The sequence below is a fragment of the Phyllostomus hastatus genome, unplaced genomic scaffold, assembly GCF_019186645.2.
Source record: "Phyllostomus hastatus isolate PE091 unplaced genomic scaffold, TTU_PhHast_1.1 phas_contig_113, whole genome shotgun sequence".
Classification (NCBI taxonomy): domain Eukaryota; kingdom Metazoa; phylum Chordata; class Mammalia; order Chiroptera; family Phyllostomidae; genus Phyllostomus; species Phyllostomus hastatus.
The window spans coordinates 15,717,463-15,731,189 of record NW_025333530.1 but is presented as its reverse complement, the minus strand read 5'-3'; the positions used below and the strand labels follow the sequence as shown (position 1 = coordinate 15,731,189).

Genomic DNA, 13,727 nt, shown 5'->3' with positions numbered 1-13,727 from the left:
AGTACTTGGGGACCCAGAAAGTATGCCAGGCTCTCATAACCTTATCAAAGTAGCACATGCCACCCAGCCATACTCAGAGACTAGTCTGTAGAATGAAAAACAGAACATACAAGGTCTCAGCCAGCCAGAGCCCAGTTATGTCCATGTCCTGCCAGAAAAATTAACTGTCTCCAGCCCGTGTGTGTGTGTGTGTGTGTGTGTGTGTGTGTGTGTTCATATGCGGGTGAGGGGTGCTGGGGACAAGGCTCCAAGCTAAATCAATTGTGTTCTGATAGGAAAGATCCTTGGACTTAGAATCATAAAGCTGTTAAGGAGGAAAAAAACATTACATGGAGTGACAGGAAGGAGGCCAGAGTGTGTAGAAAAATGAGCTGGAGGTAGAGGTCAGCTGTCTTAGAAGTTAGCATGCAATGAGAAGCCCAGTTGAGAAGCCCAAAGTGAAGGGAATGGTCTTATACCAGACCAGAGTTTCGGAACCTTAGGCTAGCAAAAACAAACAAACAAACAAACAAACAAAAAAACAGTTAACGCCTTAAAAGAGGAGCAATCCCTGAGGTGCTGTGGGAGGCGGTCCCTCAGCTGCCCCACCCCAATCCCCAGAGTCATTGGGCAAGCCTGTGAGCCACCGGGTGAAGACCCCTTTCTGAAGCATACTGCCCGTTTCTGACACCAATGCTGGGCCGCCTCCTCCCTCTGCCATCATTTCTCGCTCCCCCTCAGCCTCTGATTGGCCGAGCCCCCGGGCCCTCCTAGCTCCTCCTTTCCCACCCTTGGTGATAACTGCGGGCATCCGGCGAAGTGTAGCATCTGGAGGCGACGTTTCCAAGAGGCTGCAGCAGCGGAGGACCAGAACCCAGGTGGGAATCTATGTCAGAGCGGGACCCTCGGCACAGCGGTGCAGTGATGGGCCCCAGGTGCCTACGCAAGCCCTCTCAATCCAAGGTTTCAGAAAACGGTCCAGCGGTGTCCTGGGAATGAGCAGCACACTGCTTGGGGAGGGCTCAGCTTCCCTAGCCGGGGTCGGGAGCTGGACGCAATTACTGCAGGCCAGGGGCCCTGCCACACCCTGCCTTTCGAGGAAGGTGTTTCGGGCTTTCGCCCGCTTGGGGAGGATGGTTTCTAGGGCCAGGATGCTGGAGGAGAACCGGGAGGAAGGGCGCCAAGGACAGCTTTGAGTTCAGCTCTCCACCCAGAAGACCCCAAATCCAGCATGCAAAGGCAGTTTGGGAGGTAGCAATGAAGTTGGGGGAAGACAATAGAGGCTGGCACGCTGGTGGAAATCTCTGCCCTGCGACCTCAGGGCGGGCTGGGTGCGGGGCAACCAAGTAATGGGAAACCGCAGTGGCGCGGGTGGCGTGGGGGCGGGGGCGGAAGGCTGGCAGGCGCAGAAGGGGAGAACTGGAAAAAGATGAGAGGGGGAAGGGAGACCTCAACTGGGAAAGGAGAGGGCTGAAATACAGAAAAGAAATAAGGGTGGGGCTAGTCGAACGGGGGCTGGAGAGGACAGTACCCAGAACTTATCTGGGTTTAGTCTGCGAAGACTCTAGGCAAAGGAAATGAAAATAGGCTGTGCTTCCCCTTCCTCTCTATAACCCTCAGTTTGACTGTATCACCCCTCCAACCCCAGCCCCACTCCCCATTTCTGTTCTAGCCGCTGCTTCGGTTCCTAAACCCCAGACTCGCACCTCTCCTCCATAACTCCAGTGCCCGCGAATTAAAACCAAATGCCAACTTCCCTTTCTTTTTTTTAACATTTTTTAATCGTTCAAGTACAGTTTTCTGCCCTTTACCCCCACCCCTCCCTACCACCCCAGCCCTTCCTACCTCCCTCCCGTTTCCACCCCGCCTCATTGTTGTCCATGTATTCTTTATCATTGTTCCTGCAAACCCTTCACCCTTTCCCCTATAATCCCCTCCCCTCTCTCCTTTGGTCCCTGAAACTGAGAACAGGCTGACAATGACCAACTTCCCTTTCTTCTCCAACAGCACCTCCAGTTCCCCTCAACTTGGGTATGAGAGTATTAACAGTAACCTCAACCATAGCAAGACCCTGGAGTCCTAGAGCGCTTCCCTGCGCATGCACCAGGGCGTGGCCGGGCTCACACTCTTAGGCGCCACTCCTGTGGCCTTGCGCTATCAAGCACCCATGCGGCTATGTGGACTTGCCAGCCTGAACTGTGAAAGGCAGGGCAGAGATCCTAGGCAGCTAGGCTACTGAAGCCAGTTCTGCACAGAGAACTGAACATTTGGAAACATCTTGATTTCTATACAATCAGGCATCATATGCAATAGGAGAGCACTGTCGCTCCCTCACACACATCTGCGAATGCCCTTGTCTGTGTTCTAAGTACAGTCCTGTCTGGGAGCACCTGAGCCACACACACCAGACATCACCCCTAACCACACAGTCCACTAAAATGAGAGGAATTAGTGTGTAGATCACTCACTATGGAGCAAAGTGCCAGATATTTGTCATTTTTCTTAATGATATCACAACCCTGTGGTCATCTAAAGCTCAGATTCATTCATTCATTCAACATCTTTTGAGCATGTTATGTGCCAGGAACTTTGGTATTTTCTTCTACGTAAGAACTGGGAAGTCCCTGAATGGGCAGTTTTTGTTTAAAAGAGTTTTAGTTTTGCAAGATAAAGAGTTTTGGATATTGGTTGCACAACAATATATTAAATAAGTGAACAACACTATTTGTGTTATGTTGTGTTAAATAGGAAGACCCTGTCTTCCTGAAGGGAAAATGAAATGGTAGTTAAAGTCACTTGAGTGAGTCACCCAGCTAATAAGTGTTTAGCACAGACACACATCTCTTGCTTTCCCTGAGAGGAAAGAATGAATGCAGTGTCACCTTCACTAATAGGAATAAGGCTGCAGAGAAGGGCTTGGATGCCTGCCATGGCCATTATGGCATATATTCCATGGACTGCCAGCCCTGGCAATGTGTGTGGGTACATCTGCCTCATCTCTTGGCTGACTCTGATCCTGTTCCCACTCCCAGGTCCAGAACTGAACTCTTGGCACCATGAACCCCGCCATCAGCCTCACTCTCCTCCTGACAGGTACTGGGCAAGGGGCAGGTCTGGGGTTCCAAGTACCTTGGCTTCCTTCAGAGAAGCTAGCTTCTTCCTCATGGCCTCAGAAGGTGAAGATGATTAAAGGAGAAAGGGCTCCTTTTTGTCCCTAAGTCAATTGAGCAACCTAGTTGACTTTCTGACTGCTTCAGGTGGTTTTTGGAAACATATTTCACAGAACTTACCAGTATTGACTTGGAATCTCCATGTGGGAACCAGGAACCTGCACCAACTCCCTAAGGTCTCCTACCCCTAGGACACACTGGTGGAACCTAGGACTAGAGTATATAAGGGAGGGAGGCTAGCATCTGCAGCATGCTGTGGTGGGGAGAGGTACTCAGAAAGCAGACCTCTATGCCCTCCCTGGCCAGGCCCCTCTGTCCTATTAATGTGGGTGGGAGGCTCCCTGCTCTGCACATCCCTGCAACTCAGAGAGGGCACTGCTGGTGCCAGTTTTGCAGGTGGCCAGTGGACAAAAGGTGACCAGCCTGACAGCCTGCCTGGTGGACCAGAGCCTTCGTTTGGACTGCCGCCATGAGAACACTACCTCTTTACCCATTCAGTACGAGTTCAGCCTGACCCGTGATTCAAAGAAGCATGTGCTCTTTGGCACTGTGGGAGTGCCTGAGCACACATACCGTTCCCGAACCAATTTCACCAGCAAGTACAACATCAAGGTCCTCTACTTATCTGGTTTCACCACCAAGGATGAGGGGATATACACATGTGAACTCCACGTCTCTAGCCAGACCTTCTCCAACAAGAAGGTCTCTGTGATCAGAGGTGAGAAAAATCTCCAACAAAGCCAAGTGAACTGGGAGAGGCAGACTAGGGAGAAATGGGCTGCCTAGGACAACGGGCAGTCCCATTGGCCGGGCCAAAGAAGAGACTGCCTGTGCACTGGGGAATCACTGCCTTCAGTGTGAATGGGGGGAAGTGTTAAGGGGACAGTCAGATAGGCAGAGTGGTGTAGCAGAGGCTTCCACCATGGCTGAAGGCAAATCTCTTGACCTCCACAGTCCTCCTTCTCCCCACCTGGAAAACAGGGTTGACAGCAGCTCCCTCACCCACAGTTTTCTTATGAGGATGCTTAGTAAAAATGATATAATGTTTGTTCAAGGGCTCAGGAATCTGCAATGGGAGAGAGGGTTGGTTCTGTTAGACCGGATTGGCCCTTGTTCTAGCCCTCCCCAGGGAAATGCACCCTAGCTCTGGGCTTGTAGCTGCCCGAGTCCTGCTCTTCATTTCTACTCTGCCCCTCTACCCCATTCTCTCTCCACAGACAAACTGGTCAAGTGTGGGGGCATAAGCCTGCTGGCCCAGGACACATCATGGCTGCTGCTGTCCCTGCTCTCCCTGCCCTTCCTGCTCACCATGGATTTCATCTCCTTTTGACTGGTTGGGCCCATGGAGGACACAGGAAGCCACAAGGCCTTGTCCAGAGATCCTGCTTATCTGAATAGAGTGATCCCATCCCCCCAATCCCTCACACACCTTGGGGAAAAAATGGGGACCCCATCCCTCATAAGGAATCTCAGTGCTGCATGCCATTATTTACCTACTCCCCCACTGCCACCCCTATCCCACTGCCACCTCATACGCTCTCCAGACACCATGAGCTTTTTGTCCTCTTTGTCCCTGAACTGCTTCTGTCTGGTTTATTTAGGGATTTTTCTTCCTTTTCTTTGGGAGTTTGTGAAAAGGGAAGCCACAGTTGGGGACTTGATAAAGAGTGAGGGCCTGGGGGAGGGGGTTGTAGAATGGAGGGGTGCCAGTCCTTGGGGGGCCATCCTTACCCACAGGGACCAGAAGCCTGAGAGAGACCTTGATGAGGAAGGTGATGGGTTGTGTTTGGGCCTAGCACATCCCTCAGCAGCCCCTCACCCTCATATGTGAGGGTATCACCAAGCATTTGTGGTCTATCACATGAGCAGAGAACTGATATACTTACCTGGCAGGGGAGATACCATGATCACTAGAAGAGAACTGAGCATCATTAGGAGCATTCTCTGTCCCAGCACAAAAGTTGTCCTCTTCACTGTAGAAGTCCCATAGGGGCCTTAGTCCTAGGGCACAGTCCAAGGGAAATGCAGATTCTGCCCAATAAGGAATGCTAATGGACAGTTGGAAAGGGACATAGAAAGGAGGGAGTGTCCATCATCCCTCCCTACCTAAAGAAGCTAAAAATGGGAGTCTCCAGTCTCTCACTGCCTCAACCAGTAGTTGAGAGTCTGGCAGAGGAAGACAGTCCTCTTCCTAGGCTGTCCCAAGCTCCTGAGAACTTACAGAATGCTGACATGCAGGCTGTAGGGAGCCAGCCACAGAGCCATGTGATTTGGCCCAAGTATTTCTCCAGGAGGCTCTTCCTTCCCTCCACAGGTAGTGCCAACCCCAGCTAGCTGAGCCTCAGACATCCCCCTGCCCCACAAGCCTGCCTTCTGAGGGATCAGGGCAGGCAGGGGTGGCTGAGACAGGCCATGGAGTGAGACCTGTGAGCAGGAAATGCCTTGAGAAATGGGATTTTCCAACACCCAGCTTCCCATCTGGCAGCTCTGCCCTGTCCTGGGACCATGTATAGTGCCACCACAGCTTACAGCATCTCATTGAGGAAAAAGAAAACTGCACAATAAAACCAAACCTCTGGAATCTGTCCTCCTGGCTCTACTTTGCTTCTGTCCCCAGGCCTGCCACCTCTTCCTGTCCCTCTTCCCACCAATGCATGCTGGACTTCTCAGAATGACACACTTGCCCAAATAAATTAATGTTCCATCTCTGCTGACTTGCCTGGTGGGAATGACAAGCTCACCTGCCAATGTGTGGACCGAGTCACATGGCCCTGGTTCTGGAATATGCTAACAAGCACTAAGTTGTGGAATTCACTTTTTCTTCTCAGATCTGGTTCTTCACAAGTGCCCCCTAAAATTACATCTGCTATGGAGAGGACAAGTGCTGGGGCAAGTAGAGAAACAGGAGTGGTCATGGTGGGAGGGGGGCCACATCATGAAGGTGTAAGGACAGTATCTCTTAAATCCAACAAGGCCATGTAAAGGGCTTGAGGGTGGGGAGAGAGCACTGAAGCCCATCTGTGGCTCCTGCCCCTAAAAGTCAATGTGCAATTGGTAAACAGCATCAGAGCTCATGCTGGCATTGGGTGCCAGAATAGGATCACACAGTGGTTCCAGGTTTCAGTTTCTGGCAGAGTGAGGCAGCCCCCAAGTAGCCTTCCCTGTTTTGCCAGGGAATTGCAGGAGGAGGGTGGCAACTACCCAGAGACTGACTTGTTTGTTGTTTAGCTCTGGGTAAATGATTCTTTCTGAGCATTTGCTTAAGGCCCCGTATCTTAATTCATGTCACTGGTTTGTACTCCTCCTGACACCTCTTAGCAATGCCTTGCTGGCAGCACCTGTAATAACGATGCCTAAAGAAGGCAAGAGAGGCCTGCAGGAGGAAAGAGCTGCCTGTATTACCAACCATGATATCCACCCACTCCTGTGTGAACTGATGGTCACTCAACATGGTGCAGCAAGCCTGGGCTCTCCAGAGCTAGAGACACCCATGGACACAAGCCCCTCTGTACTGCCCTGCTTTGAACCACAAACACTGACAATAAAAGCCTTTAAACCCTGGCTTATGTAGTTCAGTGGATTGAGCATGGGCCTGTGAACAAGGGGCCACCAGTTAGATTCCCAGTCAGGGCACATGCCTGAGTTGTGGACCAGATCCCCAGTAGAGGGTGCATGACAGGCAACTACACACTGATTCCTTCTCTTTCTCTCTCCCTCCCCCTCTGAAATTAAATAAATAAAAAAATTTTTTGCCCTGGCTGGCATAGCTCAGTGGATTGAGCATGGGCTGCAAACCAAAGTGTTGCAGGTTTGATTCCCAGCCAGGGTACATGCCTGGGTTGCAGGCCATGACCCCCAGCAACCGCACATTGATGTTTCTCTCTCTCTCTTTCTCCCTCCCTTCCCTCTCTAAAAATAAATAAAATAAAATCTTTAAAAAAAAAATTTTTTAAAGACACTTTGAGGGAGCAGGGAGTTCAAATGCCACACAACGGATAGTAAGAGGTAGAGCTGGAAGGAACTGGGAAGCCAGGTGTGAAGCCTCATCTGGGAGAATACCATGAGAAACTGGTACCTGTGCAATGCCTCATATGTGGTCTTCATCTCACACTGGCACCATTTCCCTAAAGAAATGAGTGACCACACTCTACAAGGATTCTGGAGAGACAGTGTTGCCCTTTGCAACCATGCTTAGGGGAGGAGAACCTGAGGCTCGCAGTGGGTAAGGTTAGCTTAAGAAACCACAAAGGCCATCAAAGGACCAGGGACTATAGGAAAGCAGGAAAGGAGAAGGGAACAAAGATGCCTGGGCCCAAGAAGGAGCCCTACAACTTAAAGTCAAAGCCATCAGGCCTCACAACATCAGCCAACCCAGAAAGACAGCTGTGATTTTGGGCTCTGAGGGCTTTCAGAAGCAGGCACAACAGCCACCAGTTCCTCTCTGGTCAAATTGGGAGGTCTTGTGGAGGCTGTAGGACATCTGCAGCAACTTGGCTAATGATAAAGAGGGCTGGGGCCAGCCCTGGTTCCTGCACACATGCCTCAGACCCCAATTTATCAATCTTCTCCCCACTCCTCCTCACCCCCTCAGCCATCTCAGTCTCCACCTAAGGTAAGGGCATGAGATTCTTGCTCAGTAGCAACAGAAACCCGTCTCCACACCGCCATTTCTGATTGGATCATCCACCAACACAGGAATACCTGCAGGGGCACAGTATGAGGGTCTCTCTAACACCAAGAAACTCCCTTGGGAAGGGCAAGGGGATCACCAGGAGGAAATACGGGGACTTTCACTGGCCAGCTAATAGATCTACCAGGTGTCCAGGGGACCCATGTCTTGCATCCTCCAGCCTCCTCAACATAACATTAACTTCCCTGTGCTTGCAGCTTTTGTGTTATAAAGGGCATGTCTGTCTACAGATGAAAGAAGCAAATCCCCCAAAATTAAATCATAATCATAATGATTTATGATTAAATGATAGGGCCTTAGATATCATGGTAGGAATTTTTAATTTTATTCTAAAGGCAACAGGTAAGTAATAAAGTATTTGGTCTAAAAATATTGTTAAAAGATCCCTCTTGCTGCTTTATGGGAAATAGATAAGAGAAGAATAACAATAGGAGCAAGAAATCAGGGAGATACTGCAATAGTCCTAAAAGAGATGATGGCAGCTTAGACAAAAAAATGTAGTGGCAGAAATAGAGAGAAGTGGTAACTTTGAGATATATATAAACTTAATATTAAGAGGACTCATGAAATCCGAATAAGGTCTATGGATTTTGCCAATATCAATCTCCCTGTTTTGATATTGTACTACAGTCATGTAAGATAGTTATGAAAAGCCACTCTGCTAGACGTGGAAATATAACTCAACACCCACGTAAGAAACCAGTGGGGAATAAGTCGGTGTGCAGTGTAGCATCCAGCAAACTCGAGAACAAATATCGGAGACTTTCAGGGTATCAAAGATGTTACTTTATTGGCCAAGTTTAACCTGCGCAGGGGCGAACTCTCAAAGTGTCCAGCGACAGAGTGCCCGCAAGGAGCTGCAAACGAGAGACGCGCCGAGCGCTTACAACTACGTTCTTATATATGGGCAGGCAAGCAAGTGTTATACAGAAGCAGACGTGGCAGTTAGTAATTCGCTTACAAAAGACCGCGCGAGGGAATTTCAAACCAAGCATTCTTGCATAAGGCGGGAAGGCAGGATGTTTGTTCATTAACCTAGTAATCTCCTGGCTCTAGCTAGCTAGTTTTCTATTTTCTCATTAAAAAAACTACAAAGCACTGCTTATCTAGCCTACCCAGGGGAGAGCGTCTGCTAGACATAGGATGTTTGCTTTAACTGTACTCTGTCTCTTTTATCATTTCTTTTCAGCTACAATGTGGTTCTTGTCTATTAAGGTTAAAATTTAGTTCTTAATTTCCTTGTTCCCAACATTCCCCCGTTTTCTCTTGGGGGGTGTGTCAAACCCTTGACTCTTCATCATCAGGAATCATAGTATAGGGTTGGGATACAACCATTAGCTTTACTACTTCTATTCTTTCTTTAATAAAGGCTATGACCCTATTTAAAATGTAGGGCCCTATAGTGATTGCTAGCAGGAGTATATCCCAAGGTCCAGTCTACTTTTCTTCTAATTGATTTTCTGGGGGGTTTGTCCTCCAAATCTCTATTTGGGGACCCTTTGGCTGCACCCTCCTTTTAGATATACCCACTTTAAATTCTTTTAAAGGACAATGGACGAAGGTCTCATCTTCTTGTAACTGCTTCCGGCTGAAAAATGGACGTTGTTTTACCCACCCATGGGTCAGGGGTGCCCTGAAAAGGGGGGGGGGGCGGTGTGCAGCACAGAGGGAGTCCTTCCTGTAAGGGGAAGGACCTTACAGAATCCTGGTCAGTTGGCTGTCACCAGGAAGTCGCAGGTTCGGTGTCCAAAGGCTGGCATTACTGGACCGTTGGCATCCTGGTCATATTCTGGAGGTGGCAGATTTGGAAAAAGTTGGAAGGCACAATTAAATCATAACCACTAAATGACAAAGGCAGGGACTTAAGTAAGGAATGGCTTACCTGGAAGAAGGTGTACAAGGCATGCTACACCTATCCGAAACTTGTGGCCCGCTATACTTCACTCGGGCTGAGGGGAATATGTTAGGATTTCCCTCCTTTCAGATACCTGGGCCCTTTCTGTCCAAGCCATCAAGACAGAAAAGGCAAAATTAGTTCTAAAGTGAAGCCCACAGACCGCCCAAACCATTCACCAACCCAACCACTCAGTTCAGCCAAACCGTGAGTCTCAGGGGGGGTGATGATGAAAATGGGCTCCTTAAACCAGGTTTATATTCACTCACTCATTCAATCAATTACTCAGGTAATGAAGTCATAGGCATATGCCCTATGAAAACAGAAGAACATACAGGTTAAATTCACACAGCAATCCCCAAACCAGTCTCTGTGCCTGTGAGACTGTCTTTTGGGAAGAAACTCAATTGCAAGGTCTTTCCTGCAATAACATTTAGCAACGGCAATTTCACAGGTCCTCCACACCTGTAAATTGTATGTACATCTTTGGTGATATTACAAACCCAGTTTCAACTTTCAAATGAAAACAAACTTTTAAGACAGTTAGCTGCACCATTCTGATGTCCAATACTAAGCATTGTGATTTTCCTTGAACCACAATTTTTCTCCTTAAGATCACCCTCACTTATTATGGGGACTACTTTGAGTCCCGCTTTTAATTTTGACTGTTTGTTTGCATAAACACACCAAGAGCAGCCTGGATCACTTATGATCCTTGAGTCTACCTTGCTGGAACTCACACAGGGAGCCTTTAGATTGACTTCTCTGTCCACCCCCCTGGAGCACAGAAGCAGAGTCACACATTTGCCATCTGGCTTCGCCTGTACCAGTTGTTTCACTCAAATCCTTGAGGCTTCCATTGTGCTTACAGGTTCCTTTTAGCCATCTTTCAGGAAAGCAACCTTCGTTCCTTCCCTGGAAAGACTGCCATGAACCACACAACCAACCAAAGTACCAGGCTTTTTCGTGGGCTTACGCTAGCTTCACAAGTCAATCCTAGTTCCTCAGGGCTTTCTGGTGACGACCAGAACCCATACATGCCTCCTTCAGGTGTGATATTCCAGTCAAAGTCTCAGTTAACAAAACCACTATTAACGACCGGTCTTATTGGTTTTATGCAAAGAAACCTTATATTATCACTCACTCCTTCAGAATGCCAAATTCTGGAGGGAATCAGGTAGGGAGAAAAATACAAAGCCTGAAGGAAAATCTTTTCCCTTCTGATATCCACCGGGCTTCCTAAAACCTTCACTTCTACAGACTTTCTGCAACATTCACAAACCCTTTATTTTATACAGCTTCTGATATCCACCAAGATTGTATCTTTATGCCTTATACCTTTCATTACTAACACACACCACATAAATTTTTTTTTCTAAAACTTTCACTTTTCCATTTATCTTTACAGTTTTCCACGGACCTTTTTAACATTTACAAACCTTTTATTCTTTCTTTTATACATCTTTTTCATTTACGTATCTTTCACTTTCCTATTTACTTTCCTATAGAGTGTGAAGTTTTAACCTTCCCTGGAATTCTTAATTTCTTTTTTAGAGTAGATACAGAGCAAAATCCAAAACACAGAGTTTCCAGAACAGTACACAGGTAGGGGCATTCTCTTGCACAGAGACATGCTTCTTCAGGCCCGGTCTCATGGCAGAGACATGCTGCTTTGCCCATGGCTGAAGCACTTATCAGCCCCAAATGACCCTTCATGGGTCCCGAGTGGCAAAGGCATCCTCCCCAACCAGTTACAGGCAACCAGTTCCAGGTTACAGACCTTTCCTAGGTCTTAAAGTACAGAAGGTTTCTGATTAGAAACAACACCAATGTTAGAAATCTTGCTCGTTTCCTACAAAACCAGAAAACAATTCAGGTTTCCTCTACTCCAGGTTTAAAACTTTCACATTCTTTACACATAATTTTACACATCCAGATTTAACCATTAATCTTTTTTTTTTTAAATCCTGGTTCCTTTCCCACACTGGGAAGGATTATACTTAAACTCAGTACTTAGACTCAGCATGTGGCACTCACCGATTCTGATTGGTGCCTCCGACAGTTCGTGGTTCCTCTCTCCCCCTCCGCCCGGGTCTTAGAGCGGTCAGGGATGCGGCACGGGAGTCTTCACTTAATTCCTAGGATTTTACTAACCTTCTGTGTGATTTCTTGAGTTGATACACACATTCACTCTCTTTCCATGAGACAATTCCAGTCTGGTGATGAAGCCAGGTGCACTTTCAGAGACTCAAAAGCCTGAGTGCGCTCCTTTGTCCACTTTAAAGGGCTATATTCTGGTCCCTTCAGAGCCTCACACAGTGGATTAGCAGTGAGCCCAAAGCTTGGAATTCAAATGCAGCAGTCACTTGCCATCCTCGGGAATCTCCTTAACTGTTTCTTAGTGTTGGGAAGAGTCCTCTGTGGACTTTTGTTGCACGGCCTGCACTTACTTAGACTTTCTGTTTAGGGATGCTTTATAATGGTCTAAGAGAGAAAGGCCATCCCCTTAAGGGTCCCAGTTGGGCTCAGTTATAGGTATTGCCCTGGGAAGGCCCAGAGCCCCATTTGGATTTTCTTGGTTTAATCTCCAAGCCTTTTCATTTGACTTATCCAACACCAGCCTCTGCTCATCCCCCCTTACTGAAGCAAAGAATTCCATAAGGCTCCTATGTCTGCCCAATTGAGAAGATAAGTGGCAAAAAAAAAACTGACACAATCAAATCAGTCATTTTAGCAGGGTTATGTCCATAAGAAGGGTTTGAGCTTTTCCAGTTTAGCAGATCCAATGTACAAAACAGAGTATGTGCCAGATAACATCTAGCAGACTGGCCTTCTGGCCTTACTCTCACTAAAAAAGTCTCCGAAAAGGATATTGCCCTGCCCCCAGTAGGGGTTTTTCCTCCACCGAATCTGGTTTCTTGACCGATTCAAGATAGCGATGCCAGTTCAGGCACACTTTTCCCATTTCACTCACAGGAGTGGATCTGCTAGGGCTGCAGAAACTCTGACCAGCCTGCAGCAGTCTTAATACCTAGATCTTCTTGGCCCCTCTCCTCTGACCTTCTATCTTTCATATGTAAATTTTCTTTTCTCTGTGCCATTAACTGACTTTGCTAAAATTGGTAGGCTTCCTTGCTGCTGCCTTTAATCCCCTTAACAAAACCCTGCGGTACTGGAGGAGCGCGTCCCTTCCCCCAGTAGTATTAGGGTCCAAAGCAGGGGGGTTGAGAGGGGAGGATGTCCTCAATCTCACTTCTACCAGCTATTGTCTCCCCCCTCCTGTCCTAATACAGATTTTGCCGCCTCCCTTATAACACGGTCTCTTTCCTCTGATGTAAAGAGAGTCTGCAGAATCTGCTGACAATCATCCCAAGTTGGCTGGTGAGTCCTAAAAATGGTTTCTAGGAGGGAAATCAATCTCTGGGGTTTCTCAGAAAACGGGGGATTCTGGTGCTTCCAATTATACAAATCACTAGTGGAAAAGGGAACATAGATTAACTGTGGGGGTGCCCGAGGCGGGGCATCCGGTGCCGGGGGCGCTTCCTGGAGCGGCAAGATGGCAGCGCCTCCCGGAGGAGGCAAAATGGTGGCACCCCCCACCCCCCAACGCCCGTTCCATAGCGAGTTCCCCCTCGCATATGTGGTGGGCTGGAAACTCCACCTATCTCCTGCAAGGAAGAATCAGGCTCCTCCTTCCGGGGATAAGGCGGGGGTGCATTCACAGGATCTAAATGGTCCTCCAGCGGCCCTGGTAAGACGGGGTACAGTCTCGACTGTCCCACTGTCCCGGGGGCCCGCCTGATGCGGTGACCGGGGTCTCAGTTCCCCTCGCTTTCACCTTATTCCCCGCTGATGCTAGGCACACCGCCCGCCTCCCTCTCTGATTTCCACCCTGACACTTCTTGGTGTACCGGGGCCGCTCGGTGGCGATGTCAACCCAGACATCTATATAGAGGAACTGATCTGGATGGGGAACCCTGTATACTGTGGCTTG

The 13,727-nt window shown here is 48.4% G+C and overlaps 1 protein-coding gene across 1 annotated transcript; it reads left to right on the top strand.

The window, feature by feature from the left end:
• The first annotated feature begins 703 nt into the window (after nt 1–703).
• On the top strand, nt 704–5,736 carry THY1 (Thy-1 cell surface antigen). Its single transcript, XM_045838750.1, has 4 exons — nt 704–857; nt 3,012–3,072; nt 3,538–3,867; nt 4,367–5,736. Exons 2-4 carry the CDS (start codon nt 3,036–3,038, stop codon nt 4,477–4,479), a joined length of 480 nt encoding a protein of 159 aa, XP_045694706.1. The 5' UTR covers nt 704–857; nt 3,012–3,035; the 3' UTR covers nt 4,480–5,736.
• Nucleotides 5,737–13,727: the final 7,991 nt, after the last annotated feature.

What these genes read in the sequence shown, in the direction of transcription:
- THY1 (XM_045838750.1), top strand. Translation starts at nt 3,036, where the DNA reads ATGAACCCCGCCATCAGCCTCACTCTCCTCCTGACAG. An exon ending in CCTCACTCTCCTCCTGACAG is followed by an intron (nt 3,073 to 3,537) that starts GTACTGGGCAAG and finishes TGCTGGTGCCAG; the next exon opens with TTTTGCAGGTGGCCAGTGGA. An exon ending in GAAGGTCTCTGTGATCAGAG is followed by an intron (nt 3,868 to 4,366) that starts GTGAGAAAAATC and finishes CTCTCTCCACAG; the next exon opens with ACAAACTGGTCAAGTGTGGG.